Here is a 20,189-nt window from a genome sequence, read left to right as displayed (position 1 = left end):
TTCCCTCCCTGTTCTTCACGCTGGCCGCCACTGCCCTCACATGTCCTGCCGCCCCTGCGAGCTTCATCATACCAGCACAGCTGGCGTCCTGCCGCTTACGCCTGCGCTGGTATGTCGAACCTCGTGGCGGTGCTGCCGTTCGTGCGTGCAACCGACACGCCTTGCAGAGTCCTGCTCCACGAGGCAGCGGCGACGCAACGAGTCTCACAAAGACTCATTTCTGGCAGGTGGGGCGGGAGAGAAGCGAGATGCGTGGAGCGAGACATGGTTCCCTTTGCCGTCTCTTCTCCTGCCCCTCGCTGGTCATGGCAGGACACCTGCCCCTTGCTTAGCCACCAAATTACACTTAGGGGTGCAATTTTGGGGTGGCAGGTGGGGTGGGCAAGAAGCGGGATGCGCGTCTTACTTTTCAAGCTCCATTGCGTTCCTCGCCATTGCGTCCAGGGAAACACGTTGTAAAAAAAAAAAAAAATACCTTTCCCCTTCTTCTTTTGAATTCCATCTTTCCCAACATCAGGGTCTTCAACGAAGAATTTATCAGCTGAGTTAAATCTTGTTTCTATTTCTTTTTTCTTCTAAATTTTATCAGTCTCTTTCACTAGCATATGTTGTGGTCTCCCCGTCGCGCATTGCTTACCTGTCTCGAAGCAGCACTAGTATACTGCAACACCATTTCCTTTTTGATACTGAAGTCTTTTTCTCTTAGCGGAGCTTTTCGATCCTCGTTTAAATTCATATCTTCCTAAAACAATGAAAAAGGTAAACACAGGTATGTGAGATCGCAAATGTATTCCAAAATGTTTAGGGAGCAGGGAGAAACGGGAGGAGGTCTGCTTTCAAAGTTAGAGGCCGTAACAATAATCTTTATTATCACTCAAAGGTCAATTGCATTTCAACAATAGAATAGAATAGAATAGAGTAGAGTAGAGTAGAGTAGAGTAGAGTAGAGTAGAGTAGAGTAGAGTAGAGTAGAATAGAATTCTTTATATTTAAGTTCTTGATATTTCCCATCTTCTAAACAAAAAAAAAAAAGAAAGAAAAGAAAATAAATAGTATTTTCATCAAGTGAAGTATTAGTACCGCTTTATAAACCTTTATAAAGCATCTAGTTTTGGTCACCACATTATGAAAAAGATGTCTGGGAAAAAGTGCAAAGAAGAACAACTAAGATGACCAAAGGCCTGGAGACTAAAACGTATGAAGAACGGTTGCAGGATTTGGGTTTGAAAAGGACCAGGGATGACATGACAGCACTGTTACAATATCTAAGGGACTGCCACAAAGAAAGGGGGGTGGGGATCAACCTCTTCTCCAAAGCACCTCAAGGTAGGACAAGAAACAATGGATGGAAACTAATCAAGGAGAGAAGCAACCTGGAATTGAGGAGAAACTTCCTAACAGTGAGGACAATTAACCAATGGAACAACTTGCCTCCAGAAGTTGTGGTTGCTCCATCACTGGAGGTTTTTAAGAAGAGTCTGGACAGTCACTTGTCTGAAATGGTACAGGGTCTCCAGCTTAAGCAGGGGGTTGGACTAGAAGACCTCCCAGGTCCCTTCCAGCTCTATTCTGAAACCTCCTCTTTTACTGATGGATTAAAATGTATGCTGCAAAGATGGCCCTGGCATCAATGAACCTGCATACTGAATTGTTGCTCTCATTTTGAGGGAAATTCACAGGAAAGGGAACTGAACCCTTTAGAAATTCCTTCATTTGGTAACATTGGTCTTTTTATCCAACTGGTTGAGAAGTCAGCATCACTAACTGTGAAGATTCAACAGCCTCTCTGCCAATTAGGTTAGTAGCTTATTCTTATTCCAGGGATTAACCATTCACTTCTGAATTTTCCAGTGTCTAATTCTTTGAAGGAAAAAAAACAGGCTGTTTTCTTTATTTCTTGAGCGATGGATCAGCAGTTAAAGATGCTGAGCTTGTCAGCTGGTAGAAATCTGATCGTCCAGGTTCGAGACACAAGCTTCGCACAATGGGTGAGCTCCCATTCCTTGCTCCAGCTCCTGCTCACCTAGCAATTCAAAAGCATGCAAATTACGAATAGATAAATAGGCATCACTTTGGTGGGAAGATAATGGCATTCTGTGAGCCTTTGCCGTATAACCATGCTGGCCACACAACCACAGAAATGTCTTCGGACAATGTTGGCTCCATCAGCCAAGAAACGGAGATGAGCACCATGCCCTAGAGTCGGACATGACTGGACAGGGAAACCTTTACCTTTATTTTTAAAAACAAGTACTTTTGAAACCTTTGCTTGATTACTTCCTGAATCAAGCAAAGTGTCAGCACTCCAAACTACATTCGTTTCAGTGCTGACATAAGGAGAAGAGGGGGCAGCTGGCAAGAGGACGCTTGACTTTTCACCTACTTATTTTCCCTGAAGATAATATCCCCTAGGAGATGGGATGGGAGGGGGGACATTCCTGGGAGCTGAAGCAGTAGATATGGGGAGAGTGATTTGGAAGATGGCCAATGAGACGCAGAGAATTGGGGAACAGAAAGGGAAGGTTCGGGGTCAGGAAGTCAGTGTTGGCTATGATATGATCTGGGACAGTTTGTCGTGCTTAATAAATGAAAGATTTCATCAAAGACTATTTGTTTGGAAAATGCAATTTATTTTGAGACGATACTGAAACCTGACACAAAGGTTCATACAACGTAGGATATAGTTTGATTTTTGACTCACTAAGGTTGAGTATACTCAGCTAGTGTGGTTGACAAATTATCTGGACGTTTACATGGATTATAACCAGTCATTTTATTAACTGTGATTATAAAAAGTATCGGTATGTCTAACCGTGGTGTTGTGGCCTAGAGGTGGAGCTCTCGCCTCACAATCAGGAGGCTGTGAGTTCGATTCTAGGTAGAGGCAGATGTTTCTCCCTCTGGGCACAATGAAATTATATCTGCTGAACAAAACTCCGCATTGGCGACAGGAAGGGCATCCGGCCAGTAAACACTCAGCTCCAATCAGTTGGCCAGACCCCACCCCGCAAGGGATTATGGGGTCATTAAAAGAAGATGCTAAAAAGTATGTCTAACCGGATTCAGTTGAAAAGGGGATGTCTGTAAATTATCTACTACTGCATATACTTACAGAGGCACGGATAGCCTTTGAGCAGAAGTGGAAAGAGAAAGATACCCCAACTGAAGAGGAAATACTACTAAAAATTTTCAGCTGCGCAGAAATGGATAGACTCACCTTGGAACTCAAGGAAACATTGTACTATAAAATCTGGGGAAAATTCTATGAATGGTTAGATAAAAGGAGGATAGCTGAGACAAATGTGTAATGTTAGACTAGAATTATATACGTTATTATAGATAAATATGTATGTGAATTGTATAGATAGGTATATATAGGTATAGATATGTATAATTGTATAGGAATAAGGTATAAATGACTATTATTATACTATGTTTAAATAACGCATAAGGTGTAAGGAATATATTATTATATTATCTAGTATATTATCTATTAACTTAAAGTGTTGGAAGATGCTTGGGATCAGTGATGTCATATCTATGTCCAATGTTTTTAACTTTTTCACGGGAATTATTTTTTTCGCAGGGCAGTTAGGAATTATACATCTAGTTCAGAAGCAGGTCTGCAACGCTTACCATCATTTTTTCAAACAGTGCCAGGATCTCTCGATCTGACAAATGCGTAGGCCTGAAGTCATCCATCTCTGCAGGGGTGGTGCATTCACTCGATGAGCAATGGGATTGTTTCAGATGCGGGAGAGCTGGCCTGTCCTTTTTGCTGCCTGGAATCCATATGCTGGAAAATTTATCAAACTGAACAAAAACCAAGAATAAGCATGTCTCAGCAGGTACACAGATAGACCAAAAAAAAAAAAAAAGACACCTCATTTCTCCAAAAAAAGATTTGGAGTAAAGAAACACAATTGATTACCCAGAAGTTTTAAAAGCAAGCCAAAAACCTTGATTATACAGTAAGCGAGACAGCATTTATTCCCACCACCCCCTGACTAGAAACCAATCATCTACAAATTAGAGTTGTGGAAAGTATAAATGAGAATGGGAAGGGTAGTAATACAAAGAGAGAAAATGAGTTACTGAGATCTCCAAGAAGAAATGGGTCAGTTGCAGGACACTTAAGATTCCTAGTAAGGCTTGAATAAACTTTCCACACTGGAAAACCACATCCATTGTACAGCTATTCTTTTTTTTCTCTTTGGTTAAAGAGCCCCCCCCCCTCCACAGACACACAAAAGAACCCAACACGTTTTATGTCTCTTCCATTATGTGGTGTCAACTGGGACTTTGCCAACATACACTTCTTGCACACCTTCGCAACACTCCTTGCCACACTTCTCATTTACTGTATTTTTCGGACTATAAGACACACCCAAATTTAGAAGAGGAAAATAACAACAAAAAAGTTTTTGGCCTCCCTTTTTTCGGGTCTTTTTTCAGTCCGTTTTTGAGGCTTTTTTTGGCCCATTTTTGAGGCCCTTTTTTTGGCCCTTTTCTAGGTATTATTTTTGGTCTGTTTTTTTCCGGGGAAAAAAGAGCACAAAAAAGCCTCGAATATGGGCCGGAAAAGCCCCCAAAACAGGCCAGAAAATGCCTCAAAAGTGGGCTGAAAAAAGCCCTCGAAAACGGGCTGAAAAAAGGCCAGAAAAAGCCCCGAAAACGGGGTGTGCGAAGGCCAAAAAACGGCTGGCGGGTGGGCGGGGCTTCTGCAATATTCGGTCTATAAGAAGCACAGACATTTTCACCCCTTTTTGAGAGACAAAAAAGTGTGTCTTAAAGTTCAAAAAATACAGTATTTCAGACTCCTTTATATTTTGTATCTAATGTTGACAATTTAAGCATAGTTAGATAGATATGATACATGATTGATAGGGGAGAGAGAGGGAGGGAGGGAGATGTGGTATGGATCTAAGATACCAATTCTAACTAAAGAAAACCCTTGATATAACATTGCTTGCCATGTTTCTCATTTACTCCAGACTCCTTTATATTTTGCATCTCATGGATGGATGGATGGATGGATGGATGGATAGACGGTCGGACATAGAGATACATATGTACATATACAGTGAAGGATGCATTCTTTAAAAGAATGGGGAAAATATTTTAAAACATTTGGCATAAACTTTATCCCCTGATGGTATGGATCTAAGTCCAAGCCAAGATATCAATTCTAATTAAAGAAAAACCTTGCTATTTCTGCAAATTAGGTGTTAATAAAGACAGTTGCAAGAAAACTTGTTTTCTACATCCTAAAAAAAAAAAAAAAAAGCTCCTAGATATTTTTTTTCCTTCCTAAAATTATAATAGTTTTGCAATCTTATATTAAAGCGTAACTCTTGAGCATCAAACATTTCTTTCCTTTATCATGAAGTAACGCTATTTTGCAAGCTGCATTTCCTCTGGAATCAGACGTGGCCATTTAGGCACACCGAGTCCCGTCTCGAGGCAGGAATCCAATTTAATACGGTACTTGCGATGAGAATGACGCATCCTGCAAAACAGGAGCTCATCTTTTCATAATCAGGTCTAACTACCAAACGTGTAACTATTAAGTTACATTTTGCATTCAGGATCTGCTTTGCTATAACTTAATGTAATTAGTTCTGCTTCCTAAGATCTACCATCTTAGAGATCGAGATGCCTTCTGTATCACAGCTTTTCAGGTACTTGAAAAATTGGTCAGCGCGCCCAAAAGTCATCTTTTGTCAAAAATTATACTGTTTTCTCGTTCCTTCTTCATAGTTTCATGATCATCTTCCTTGAACTTAATCCGAAAACGGATACACTGCAGTGTCGAGTTCCAGTTTTAACTGAAGTGGCACTTGACAAATTTCTAAGGTTTTGAAATTATGCTTCTGTGGATGCAGCCTACAATTGCTTTTGCTATCTGGGAAATCAAGTCACGCAATGCTGACCTTTGTGCAATCTGTGATTAACTGCAGATCCACAGGAAGTCTCTTCATGTGTCACTGTCACCAAGCCAGGGAACCTCTTTCCTGGACCTACACTTTTGATTACTTTCAACCAACTCTTTTAATCTATCAAGGTGACATTTTGTCATCTACAAATTTACCAGGAGCCGTGATGGCGCAGTGATTAGGATGCAGTATTGCAGACTAACTCTGCTGACTGGCAGCAGTTCGATTCTCAACAGTTCAAGGATGACTCAGTCTTCTATCCCTCCGAGGTCGGTAAAATGAGGGCCCATCTTGTTGCGGGCAATAGGCTGACACTGTAAACCGCTTAGAGAGGGCTGTAAAGCACTGGGAAGCGGCATATAAGTCTAAGTGCTCTTGCTACTAAGCATTTCCTTATCTGTCAACTTCGCAAGGCCCTCCAGGCAGGAAGCTTATCCAGAAGTACTAGCAATAAAGGAGAATATTTGTAGTTCAGGGTTGAAATGAGGGGTCCTGGGTGGTCTCTGAGCTTGATTGTTTCTGTTGTGCCCCAGCTCCGGATTCCCAAGGATTGTGACACACACCAACGGTCCTTTTTTTTCTTGATTTGATTTATATGCCGCCCTTCTCCGGAGACTCAGGGCGGCTTACAATGCGTTAAGCAATAGCCTTCATACTTTTGTATATTTATACAAAGTCAGCTTATTGCTCCCACAATCCGGGTCCTCATTTTACGTACCTTAGAAAGGATGGAAGGCTGGGTCAACCTTGAGCCTGGTGAGATTTGAATTTGTAGTAATTGCAGGCAGCTGATGTTAATAACAGTGCTTTAGTCTGCTGCACCACAAGGGCAACGTACCAAGAATAAATAAAGTCAGGCAAAGGTTGGTAACCAGCCCAGAAAACAAGATACGATAAGACACTCACTCTCCAACATGCTCTGTAATAATTACATGTTGTTTCCAGCAAGAAATTACTAACTGCATGCAACTTAAATAGGCTAAGGGAGTGGCCAATTATCCTCAAACCTTACTCTCGAGAAGACCTCCTCCTCCTGAGTAGCCACTCCTGCCTTTTGGCAGCCCTGCGTGCTTGAGCATTGAGGAGAGGCTCCTCCACTTCACTCTCTCCACTTGAAGGAGCCTCTGGAGGTTCTGAAGGCCCTGGCTGAGTCTCTGCCTCTGGCACCACATCCTCTTCAGCCTCCTCACTGTCCGATGCGAGCGCTGGCTACGCAGGCTGCTGGTGCGACCCCACACCAGCCTCCTCCTCGTCGGGATCAGCCACTATCCGCGCAGGCCGCTGGCGGGCCACAACAGTTTCATTACCCAAACTAGATAACTTCATCATCAGACTAGCACTAATGATTAATGGTTTGGGTAATGAAATGTCTGCAAGGAAACAACCAAGCTCAGAGACTACCCAGGACTCCTTAGAAGTACTATCTGCAACTCTATTGTGAGGTTATACCAGGGGTCAGCAACCTGCGGCTCTGGAGCCACATGTGGCTCTTTTACCCCTCTGCTGCGGCTCCCTGTCATTCAAAATGTGTCACAACTGCCAATGCGCGACACCCACCGACGTGATTTATTGAGCTTTTCAACCCCCAGTAGGCCAACCATGGATAAATACAACAAAAGAAAAGTTTTAGAAGAAAACAGAACATTTAATTCAACTTCATATGCTAGTTTTGTGGACGCCAAGAAATAGTCAGGCACAGGGAAGGGTTTTGTGGCTCCCGGTGTTCTCTTTTCTGTGGGAAACGGGTCCAAATGGCTCTTTGAGTGTTTAAGGTTGCAGACCCCTGGGTTATACTAACAGAACCTTGCAGGTATGAAAGTACATTGCTTGGCCCAACCCCTTAGTTCAAGAAATCAGGGATTGTCCCTTCTGAGATGTTTAAGATACCCGCCCCCCCATTGCTTTTCTGGACTTTGCTACTGTCTGACTAGTCTGACAGATGCCTAGTCTGCATCTCTTCCTCCTGTCCATTCCCACATACTGGACCACTACAATATCATCAACCAAGTCATAAAAATGTTGAAGAATATCAGCCCATGGCCAACATCTCTGGCATCTTGGTTGATAACTGCTGTTGGCATGAGAAATCAGCTGTTGAGCAACAAGACACTTGGCAAAGTTGCTGTTGACTCATACATTTGTATCTCCTAATCAGGATGTGACATATTTTTCAAATGCTATTAGGTCCAAATTCTAACACTAATCTTGATAGATGTCCAATTAAAAACAAATAACTCTGACCAAACGTGTCCCTTGCACACTGCAAAAGAGATGCTCCCAGTGATATTAAAAGCACCCTTTTAGTGGGAAGGGAACTGACCTGCACTGGGAAGCGATGAGAAAATGAGTAGGTTGCATTAGGTCAGGGCTGGGCAACTATCGCCCCTTTATGACCTATGGACTTCGACTCCCAGAATTCCTGAGCCAGCTGGTTCAGGAATTCTGGGAATTGAAGTCCATAAAAGGGCCATAATTGCCCAGCCCTGCATTAGGGCATAAGGAAGTAGAAGCTAAGTTTAGATCATAATTCCATTTCTAGGCCCAAGGTGTCAGCTTTAGAAGCCATATTAGCTCCGGAAGCTTCCACGCTGCCACTGTCTCATGTGTGAGGAAAGTAGGAGGGGGGATTTAGTAGAGGGAATGTAATTTAGACAAAATAGCATTCTTCCTTTCGGTCAAGATCAGGACAATCCTGCATCTGGAGAAGGAGTAGCTGGAGTGATGTCTCGAGATGGGAAGGATGATGATTGGAGCATGTGATGGACTGATAAGTTACGGGATGGTTTTGGAAATATTACCGAAATACCGAGGGAAAACCCGGAATTCTTAAGATTCGGGGTTTCCCAGATGTGCCAGTATACCTACTCTAATAAATGGAACTTTGAGAAAAGGCTTGCTTCGGAGTTTTTAATTGGAGTTGGGGTTTTCTGGAACGCTGACACAAGGAACTTTGCGTGGGTAGGATATAAAAGCAAGCCATCATTTATCGCAGTAAAGAGAGGGTAAGGTGGTGATTGTGTTTCCGCAACACACAAAATCAGGACAATCACACATGTTAATATGTTGGATGAACAGTTGGAATTGCTAGAAGGAGCTATAGAGTTTGGCTTTATATCTCAACAGACAGCTCTAGCCAAAGAAGCAAAACACGTAACAGAATATTTTCCCAAACATATTCTCCTTAAATTTACGACATAACAAGGAAAACAAAAATCGCTTACCACATCATCTGTCAAAATCTTGAGGTGCAAGGGCTGTAAATGAAACAAACCATCTGTTAAGGCGATTAAAAGTATAAACTGAAACGAAGAAATGTTTTCACACAAAAGCGATAGCTGCTACTACGTATTTCAAATTTAGGTGGAATGTAAATATATATGACTATATCTATGCGACGCCAATACTTGTATAATTCTCATTCATTGGCATCCTTCAGTCTAAAAGACTATGGTATCGTGCTCTGGAAAGAGGTCCTAAACAGCATCTGTGTGACTAAAAAGAACAATTCGAGAGTGGGAATCTCTTCCACACTGAGGGCAGATACATTCTGTCCCCTGCCCAGCCCCCGGATTTCGCTGGTTCCGGGACTGCCTCTTTGCCTCGGCCTGCCGAACAAGTGTCTCTTCGAATTGGAGAAGACCATGCTGCGTCTTTAGCCTCCAAGCTGAACGATCGGAGGTCAAGGTTTCCCAGTTGTTAATGTCAATTTCCAGGGCCTTTAGGTCCCTCTTGCAGATATCCTTATATCGCAGCTGTGGTCTCCCTCTGAGGCGCTTTCCCTGCACTAATTCTCCATACAGGAGATCTTTCGGAATCCGACCATCAGCCATTCACACGACATGCCCAAGCCAGGGTAGATGTCGCTGTTTTAATAGTGTATACATGCTAGAAATTCCAGCACGTTCCAAGACTGCACTATTTGGAACTTTGTCCTGCCAGGTGATGCCAAGAATACGTCGGAGACAGGGCATATGAAAAGTGTTCAACTTTCTCTCCTGCCTTGTATAATACTTGTATAATACCAAAAATAAAAAAATAAAAAAATTCAAAAGTCAGTAGTCAGTTCATACTCAATTAAACTGGAATGTGCTTTGATTTAAAGGATAGTTTAGCACCATATGTTAAGTAAGCTGCTGGGATGCTTCGAGCCGTAACAGTAGAGTTATATACATTGCATGAATCAAACATCGTTTCCTAGCTGACATATGAGACAAATGAAAATCTACAACTTCCAACTGACCTTCTCTTTTCATATAACAACTTTTGGTTTTTTTGCACCTTATTAATAGCTCCATGATGGCGAACCTATTTATTTATTTATTTATTGGTTAGATTTATATGCCGCCCTTCTCCGGAGACTCAGGGCGGCTTACAATGCGTTAAGCAATAGACTTCATACTTTTGAATATACCTGCTTAGTAGGGCTTTCAGCCCCCCCTAAGCGGTGTTCTTTTTTATACAAAGTCAGCTTATTGCCTCCTCATTTTACCTACCTCGAAAGGATGGAAGGCTGAGTCAACCTTGAGCCTGGTGAGATTTGAACTTGCAGTAATTGCAGACAGCTGGTGCTACTTAACAGCACTTTAGTCTGCTGCGCCACCAAGCCCTCTCTGCGGGCACGCGAGCCATCACCCAACTCAGCTCCACCGCGCATGTGTGCGCCTCCTGCCGGCCAGCTGATTTTCGGGATGCGTGGGGCGCATGCAGGCGTCGTGTGTGGATGCACAGGGGTGGCACACGCATGCACGAGGGCAGGGGGAGCACGGGAGTGGGGCACCCCCCCCCTTTGGCCTACTTTTGGACCCAGGAGGCTGCAGGGAGGTCTACTAGGCTCAAAACAGGGGGCAGGGTGGGTCATGTCCGCATGTGTGGGGGGGCAGGGGGAGCGTGCATGCAGGGCATGGAGGGTCATGTGTGCATGCACGGGGGGCACATTGCATTATGAGTGCCAGCCTGCATGTATGCTGTCACACACACATGTGCACGCTTTCAGCACACAAAGAAAAAAAGGTTAGCCATTCCTGTAATAGCTCAACAAATGTATGTTTATCCTTTAGCTTAAGCTTATCAGATGTGACAGCTTCTCCTGAAGATGTGACTTGCTCCATTTAGACAAAGCGATATAAAGATCTGAGGACAATATTACCCTTCCAGAGAGGTCCCCGTAAGGAGAGATAAGCTAAACAGAAGTGCCCAAACTCTTGTTGGAAGAAATATCCATCTGGTTCAGTTCCAAGCTGGGAGAAAGACACTGGAAACATGGGAGGCTGATTGGAAAGATGGTTTAATGATGAAGCAGAACCACACGGGATTTGAGAGTGAGGGGTTTTTAATACCTTCTTTTGGGCTTTGCACTTGAGCTTCCTGTTCCTGTGCAAGAACATGTCTCCTATTGGCTGTTGTCAGACTCCCATGGGGCCATGTAGGGGTCATGGCTGGCTCTATAGGCAAAGTACAAATCCTAGATCTTTGTCTGAGCTATGTTTGGTTGACGTTTGGAGGGTGATGCAAGAATTCCTATTATGGCTTAATGGCTTTGCCCTGTGTTGACTCTTGAGCAGGGGTCTGCAACCTTAAACACTCAAAAGAGCCATTTGAACCCATTTCCCACAGAAAAGAAAACACCGGGAGCCACAAAACCCTTCCCTTGCCTGACTATTTCTTGAGCGGTCACAAAACTAGCATATGTAGTTGAATTAAACTTTCTGTTTTCTTCTGAAACTTTTCTTTTCTTGGATTTGTCCATGGGGTTGGCCTACCGGAGGTTGAAAAGCTCAATACATCGCATGCCGGCGGGTGTCACACATTGGAAGTTGTGATGCATATTTTGAGTGACGGAGCCGCAGCAGAGGGGTGAAAGAGCCACATGCGGCTCCAGAGCCACAGGTTGCTGACCCCTGCTCTTGAGTAAAGGCTAATCTGCCTTTGTTTTTACTTTGCTGCAGGGAGTAATGGATTACCAAATCTGCATTTCTAAAAGCTGCCCCAGCTAGTATCTGCTTGCGGCCAGGGGCTCTGAATCCCTGTCTCCCTTCAGATTTTTTTATTTCTCTTTTAGGGGAAATATTTTATCCTGCCTTTTAAAAATATTCCTCAAAATCTTTCACTCTTCTAGGAGGGGGGGGTGTGGCTTCCCCCACCCTCTTTTACTTCTTTCAGGTTTTTCGGATACACGTTATCTAGCAGAGTTTATGAAAACCATAAATACTACTTTGCCACATTAAACCTGTCCGTTGCAAGGCGGTAAGCCTCTACTGATTGTATTAAAAATAAATATAAAACCCAGCCTTTTACATTGAGTTTTGGGTTTTTTACACGTTTCTACTTGATGGGGCTGCTTTTCAGTGAAAGCTCAGACGAACTGACAATTAAAAAGAAAAACCCGGAACGCAAAAAAATAAAATAAAAATGTAACAATGTAATAAACATCGGAACAAATACAAACTGCGGCACAAAGAAATAGAGTTTGTGATCTTAAGCAAGTAAAAGGCAAAGCTTTCACCTGGAACCAAAAGAAAAAGTAACAAAAAACAGCAACTTATATAACTCCTTGGGAGAGATAAATGGGGTCTCTGAATTCTTCACCATCTGCTTCAAGGGCAGAATTCAAAATGTAACACTCCTTGTACACAGGGAAGTCTTGGATAAAAGTTGTAACAAAGAAGCTAAGCATTTTGCACTAATCTTTTTTTTTTACAATACCGCAATAGCAACAGCACGTAGACTTGTATACCGCTTCACAGGGCTTTACAAACTTCTCTTAAGGGGTTTACAGAGTCAGCATAATCCCCCCCCCCCCTGACAATCCAGGTCCTGGGCAGAGGAGGTATTCACTTACTTTCCCTAAAGGTAAAGGTTCCCTTCGCAATATGTGCTAGTCGTTCCCAACTCTTTCAGATCTCTTTCTCCGAGTAAGTCGCAAGGATAGCTAAGCCACAGAGCCCTAGTTATAACTTTTATATTTCAATACATAAATGGTAAATGTAAAGATTCCCCTCGCACATTTGTGCTAGTCGTTCCCGACTCTAGGGGGCTCTGCTCATCTCTGTTTCAAAGCCGAAGAGCCAGCGCTGTCCGAAGACGTCTCCGTGGTCATGTGGCCGGCATGATTCAATGGCAAAGACGCACGGAACGCTGTTACCTTCCCACCAAAGGTGGTCCCTATTTTTCGACTTGCATTTTTTACGTGCTTTCGAACTGCTAGGTTGGCAGAAGCGGGGACAAGTAACGGGAGCCATATCACCATATCACGCGGCACTAGGGATTCAAACCGCTGAATTTCCGACCTTTCGATCGGTAAGCTCAGTGTCTTAGCCACTGAGCCACCGAGTCCCTTTCCCTACCGGTTCGCAAATGTGAGCGCACGCGCATGCGCCTAGCCTCAAAAACGTGCCTAAATAGGATGGCATAGAGCCAAGGCAGATGGGCCCACCCACGATTTCCGCTACCGGTTCGGGCGAACCGGTCCAAACCGGCTGAATACCACCTCTGGACCTGGGAAGGATGGAAGGCTGAGTCAACCTTGAACCGGTGAAAATAAAGTTGCCTTTTTTATTGATAATAGAAAGGGAAACATTGGAACAATGTAATCTACCATGGATTAGATTTATATTCTGACTTTCTGTTCCTGCAATACACAATGCACTTTAAAATGATCAGTGCAAGGGATTATGAACTTCAAAAACATCTCTTTAGACAAAGAGAAAAAAAAATTAAAAATTGCAGACTACAGGAACCTGGAACGCTACTTGGGTGACCCTGAGGACACAGACAAAACCTCCAAGCGCTTCAAAGACCCTCTAAAAGGATGCAAATGACCAACTTTCTGCAAGGAATATGAATCCTTCCACTCCTCACTGCCCTGTCAGAGCTGAAGAAGCTTCTTGGATGAGAAGCGAAACGTCTTCAAAAGAAAAAAACAGGAAAGTCCAGTTGCCTCCTGAAAAAGCACCTTTGGGACAATCATGACCTGGATGACTGAGAATCTCTACAGACTTCTAGCTATACAATTTGGGATGAACTACCCTTTGAATGGTGTGGGGGTAGGAATGGATTTCCAGTGGAAAAATTGCAGACTACAGGAACCAGGAGCACCACTCAGGTGATCCTGAGGACACAGATAAACCTCCAAGTGCTTCAAAGACCCCCTAAAAGGATGCAAAGGACCAGCTGTCTGCAAGGAAGATAAATCCTTCCATTCCCCACCATCCTGTCAGAGCTGAAGAAGCTTCTTGGATGAGAAGTGAAATATCTTCAAAAGAAAAAAAAAAACAAGAAAGTCCAGTTGCCTCTTAAAAAAGCATCTTTGGGACAACCATGGATGACTGAGAATCTCTACAGATCTCTTTAGACAAGCAGTCTGTACAGTAATTAATCACACTATATATTCAGAGGGTGAAATGCAATTCTGTCCTGAAAATTGTTAACTCCAACCAAGACCGGCAAGTAAAAGTATTAGCAGCCATTTATTGGTTCTTTCGTTTTGAGAAAGACTTTTTAATCCCTTAGAAGCATAGCTTTTGTTTCAGCACTCAATTGAAATTCAATCCTGAAAGCAAAAGCACATCCCTTAGTAGAGCTTGCAAGCCATTTCTAAAATTCCCATGAGTCTTAGAAAAAAAAAATCAAGAAACCAAAATGATTTTGAGGTCTGTTTAGAATTATCATCCTATCATCAAAAAGGTGGGGGAAGAAATGCTTACTGTATTTTAATCAAACCTTTTAAACAAGATAGACGAATTTAGTAAACTTGATATCCTTAAATGTATAAAAAGGATCTATTCCACTGGATGAAGTATAAATAATTTTTCACTTTATACAATAGCTATTACCATCTGAGAAATAAACCCAATGCCAAAATCTTATGCATATTACTCAGAAACATCAAATGTACTACCATGTTTCCCTGAAAATAAGACCCTGTCTTATATTTTTTTGAACCCTGAAGTAAGTGCTTGGCCTTATTTTTGAGGTCTTATTATTTTGGGGCATGGAGAGTTTATTATCCAGGGAGGTCTTATTTTGGGGAAAACACGGTAATATTTATTTTCAGATAAGCATGTACAGACTTCAATAAAGATGTCATTGTCAAATGTTATGCAAGTGACATATGACTTGGTATATGCAAGGATTTTATGAACTTTTTCATAGAAGCATTAAAATATTTACTGTATATGTATGACTACTTGAAAATCCATGATACAACTGCATAACATAGGACATGGCTTACTCCAGGTATAGTTTGACAGTAGACACAATTTTAGAAGGTTTGCCAGGTTTTTGATCACAGGATCCATCGAGAAAATATCGTGTTTCACAATTTTGCTAAGTTTTGTCTGTACAATAAGTAAAGTCTATAAAAGTATTGTGTCCAAAATACTTGCTTTATCAAATATATTGGCCTTCTTTGGCCTCTGCATGACTCTAAGCATTTTTTTGGAGATTCTGACAATTTTAAAAAAGGAATTACAAATGAGACCAGTGTGTAGTCTAAAGCTGAAGTCCAAGAATATTTCTGTGGCCTATATTACACCTCAAAGAAAATAGAAAAGCGAAGTACAGTGGTACCTGAATAGTCAAACTGCTTTGAAACTCATAAAATTTGGTACTCAATGCATTTTGAGGCAAAAATGTTCTCCCAGTATTCATCATTTGTTTGGTATTCAACACACAAGCTAGAACTTGTGTTGGCTGCCTTGTGACTCACTACATTATACTTTATGGAAAAAATTTGCTTGTTACTCATCATTTTTTGTACTCATCACATCTCTTGGAACCAATTAACAATGAGTAACGAAGTACCAGTGTATATGCAAATCTCCTGAAATTTTAGGGAGAAAATTGGAGACACAACCAATCAATTTTCCTTTCACAACCAGTCAGGTCTTTCCCAAGAGGTCAAAGATCCCCTTCTCAAACCCTACTACGGCCCCAAATGGTTTATCATGCCTGCCCAAGCATCAGTTAACTCCCTTTCCAATAAAAGATAATTGTGCAACATGTCACCACCAACACGGGCAACCCCTTTGTAATGTCTGAGTGGTTACCCCAAGGTCTCAACAAAGAAGTCATTCATCCCTTTATGATCCTAATACACCAGGTGTAACTCCAAATGTTTGGTCAATCCTGTTCAGAAACAGGTCCATTTCTTCCCCTTAAAAGGCCACTTTGCAAACACTACTACGGGAACTCCATTCAGTGTGGAAGTGACCCAGCCCCCTTCTTTATGCCCTAATACAACCCCATTCATTTTCTCGTACCTTCCCAGTGCAGGTCAATTCCCTTCCCATTAAAAGGATGTTTTAAAATCACTAGGAGCATCTCTTTTGCAATGTGCAAGTGACCCTCCCAAGCCCCCTTCCTTATTCCCTAATGCAGGGGTCTCTAAACATAGCAATTCTGAGAGCTGAAGTCCACAAGTCTTAAAGTTGCCAAGTTTGGAGACCCCTGCCCTAATGCAACCCCAATCACTCCCAAGGCCCCTTTATTATCCACCCTTCCCCTTAAAAGGACCCAGTTTGTGGGGGCAATAAGCTGACTTTGTATAAATATACAAAAGTATGAAGGCTATTGCTTAACGCATTGTAAGCCGCCCTGAGTCTCCGGAGAAGGGCGGCATATAAATCAAATTTAAAAAAAAAAAAAAAAAAAAGGCCATTTCAACTCCCAGAATTGCCAGGTTTAGAGACCCCTGCATTAGGGTATAAGGAAGGGGGCTTGGGAGGGTCACTTGGACACTGCAAAAGGGCTGCCGTACTTTTTTAGTGGGAAGGGAATTGACTCCTAATTAGACTTAGAATAACTTTATTGTCCCTTTGAATGTACCCCAATCAGCATACATTAAAAATTTGGTTGCATACAGTTCTCAAAAGGTCTCCACCTCTAATATGAACAGCATAAACATGACCAAAAAAGAAGAAATAAATACAAAATTATGCACATACCCACATGTATTATATGACAGAGAAACAACAATTCACTTCCCACTAAAAGGATGTTTTAAAATCACTAGGAATAGCCCTTTTGCAGTGTGCAAGGGATCCTCCCAAGCCCCCTTTCCTTATGCCCTAGTCATTTCCTTATCCCTTCCCAGGGCAGGTCAATTAGACTTAGACTTGTCACTTTTTGAATGTACATCAATGGGCATACGTTAAATGAAATTTGGTTGCACGCAGCTCCTAAAGGGTCTCCATCACTAATATACACTGCATAAACATATATACATACATACATGCAAAATTTATCCTTCCTCATCCTTCCTATTTATCCTCACTCATCCTCCCTATTACCTATCCCCTCCCGCTTATGACTATAACCTTGTTGCTTGTATCTCTACAACTTATATTGCTTTATTTAGTATCCTAGTACGATTTGATTGCTTATTTAGTAACCTATGACTCTCACTAAGTGTTGTACCTTATGATTCTTGACAAATGTATCTTGTCTTTTTATGTACCCTGAGAGCATATGCACCGGAGACAAATTCCTTGTGTGTCCAATCACACTTGGCCAATAAAGAGTTCAGTTCCAGTTCAGTTCCAGTTCTGTACAGTTCCAGTTCCAGTTCCAGTTCCAGTTCCAGTTCCAGTTCCAGTTCCAGTTCCTATCCTATCCTATCCTATCCTATCCTATCCTATTCTTTCATTCCATTCCATTCCATTCCATTCCACTACTCTATTGTTTAATTCCTATTCTATTCTATTTCTCTATTCTATTATATTCTACTCTACTCTATTGTTTAATTCCTATTCTATTCTATTTCTCTATTCTATTATATTCTACTCTACTCTATTGTTTAATTCCTATTCTATTCTATTCTATTCTATTCTATTTCTCTATTCTATCCTATTATATTCTACTCTACTCTATTATTTAATTTCTATTCCATTCCATTCCATTCCACTTTACTGTTTAATTCCTATTCTATTCTATTCTAAAATTATGCACCTAGCCACATTATATATTACATGGCACAGAGAAACCACAATTCCCCTTCTCATTAAAAGGCTGCTTTGCAAGCACTACCAGATAGGAGCCCCTCTGCACTATGCATGGGACCCCTCCCCACCCACCCCCAGCCCCCTTCCTTACAAGCCCCAGTGCGACCCCTCCTCTCTCTCCCCCCCCTCTCCACTCAATTTCCTCCTCCTAGTCTCCCCTCCCCATTTCATCCTGCCCCCCCCCGCCTGGTGACCCCCCCCCACCTCCCCAATACTTACGAACTTGGCTTTCTTGCTGCTGCTGCCGCCGCCGCCGTTGCTGCTGCTTCCCTCCGAGCCGAGCGCCTCCGCGGCCTGCCTGCGGGGCGGCTGGTTCTTCCCCCGGGGAGCCCTCTCCATGGCGGCGGCGGCGGAGGCGGCGGCAGCCGAGACCCTCCACGGCAGCCTCTCCCGGCTCGAATTCTCCCGCCGCTCTGGCCACGCCCCCTGCTAACGCGGACGTGGCCAATCGCGGGGCCGCGCGGCCGGAAGGCGGCCTTCGGATTGGGCCAGACGGGTGACCAATCGCCGCTCGCCTTAACCGTCGTTTTGGAAGGGTGTGGAAACGGGGGGGGGGCGAGGAGGAGGAGGAGGAGGCGCGGCTGACGTCACTCGGCCCGCTGAGGAGTCTCCTCCTCGCAGGTGTCGCTCAGGAGTCGCTTACTCCTAGGAGTAAGGCGGAGGAACTCCTTTTGGGGGGGGCGGAGGCGGGGGGGGAGGGGGCAGGGCGATCCCGTTGAGTGCTTCTGGCTGCGGGGTGGGGGTCGTCGTGAGCTAAAGGACGAGCGAAGGGGAGACAGGTGGCGAAATGCACAAACAGGATGCCAACTGTCATTTGAGTGTGTGTGTGTATGCATGTGTATATATGTATATGTGTTTATATATACAGGTATATTGATATATGTGAGTGTGTATGGTATATGTGTATTTATTTGTGTGTGCGTGTGTATATATGTATATGTGTGTGTGTGTGTGTGTGTGTGTATATGTATATATATATATATATATGTGTGTGTGTGTGTGTGTGTGTGTGTGTGTGTGTAGGTCTTTGGTTATTCGGGTCTTCTCCCACGTAAAATTGGAAGTGTCTTGGCAACGTTTCGACGAAGTCTCATTCGTCATCTTCAGGCTGGTGTTCTCGGCTTCGTGCTTCCAGGAGCAATGTGAGATCGCAGCTGTCTCTTCCTTTTAACTGCTAGTGGGGGTGTGAGCTGATTGGGTGGGAAGTTATTGCTTCTTGGAAGCACGAAGCCGAGAACACCAGCCTGAAGATGACGAATGAGACTTCGTCGAAACGTTGCCAAGACACTTCCAATTTTACGTGGGAGAAGACCCGAATAACCAAAGACCTACATACAAACACCCGCGAAAACCTGAGAAAAACATACATACATACATACATACATACATACATACATACATACATATATATATATATATATATATATATATATATACAGGTACATTTATATATGTGTATATATGTGTGGTGTGTGTATGGTATATGTGTATATATATGTATGTGCGTGCGTGTGTATGTATATGTGTATATATACAGGTATATTGATATATGGGTGTGTGTATGGTATATGTGTATATATTTATGTGTGCGTGCGTATGTATATATGTGTATATATATATACAGGTATATATATATGTGTGGTGTGTGTATGTATATATGTGTGTATAGATACACATGTATACATGTGTGGTATATACACATGTATGTGTGTATATGTGTATATAGAGGTGTGTCTGTATCGGGTGGATTCTACTTACCTCCACTACCGGTTTGCAACGGGAGCGCACATGTGCAGATCATTCATGATGATGTCCGGGCGAGTGGGCAGAGCCTCCCGCCACCATTACTACCGGTTCGCAAGAACCGGACTGAACCGGGAGCAACCCACCACTGGTGGGTATATATGTGTGTGTGTATGACTAGACTAGACTAGACTAGACTAGACTAGAATAGAATAAACAGAGTTGGAAGGGACCTTGGAGGTCTTCTAGTCCAACCCCCTGCTTAGGCAGGAAACCCTACACCACTTCAGACAAATGGTTATCCAACATCTTCTTAAAAACTTCCAATGTTGGAGCATTCACAACTCCTAGAGCAAGTTGTTCCACTGATTAATTGTTGTAACTGTCAAGAAATTTCTGGACTTGTATCAAATTTTATCACTACTGTCATTTGGAGGAGCCCATTTTTAACGAGCAGAACAAGTTAAACAATCTCACACATGCTGTGAGGGGAAAAAAGGAACATCTGCTA

The 20,189-nt window shown here is 42.8% G+C and overlaps 1 protein-coding gene across 3 annotated transcripts in view; it reads right to left on the bottom strand.

Annotated features, from left to right (window-relative positions):
• Nucleotides 1-18,371, bottom strand: part of DIAPH3 (diaphanous related formin 3) — a 131,813-nt gene extending 113,442 nt beyond the window's left edge. For 2 of the 3 annotated variants that reach the window (XM_087895557.1, XM_087895559.1), the window contains exons 1-4: nt 18,155-18,371; nt 9,158-9,190; nt 3,637-3,813; nt 638-742 (exon numbers count right to left, since the gene is read on the bottom strand). In XM_087895557.1, coding sequence (XP_087751683.1) covers nt 638-742; nt 3,637-3,813; nt 9,158-9,190; nt 18,155-18,274 — 435 coding nt within the window. In that variant the 5' untranslated portion in view covers nt 18,275-18,371. The remainder of the gene's footprint in view (nt 1-637; nt 743-3,636; nt 3,814-9,157; nt 9,191-18,154) is intronic. The other variant, XM_087895558.1, reaches the window with a different exon arrangement.
• Between the last annotated feature and the right edge of the window lie 1,818 nt (nt 18,372-20,189).

This window comes from Pantherophis guttatus, chromosome 5, assembly GCF_059756535.1.
Source record: "Pantherophis guttatus breed Tessera chromosome 5, ASM5975653v1, whole genome shotgun sequence".
NCBI lineage: Eukaryota > Metazoa > Chordata > Lepidosauria > Squamata > Colubridae > Pantherophis > Pantherophis guttatus.
The sequence above is the reverse complement of the archived record's forward strand: the minus strand, read 5'-3'. Positions and strand labels throughout refer to the sequence as shown.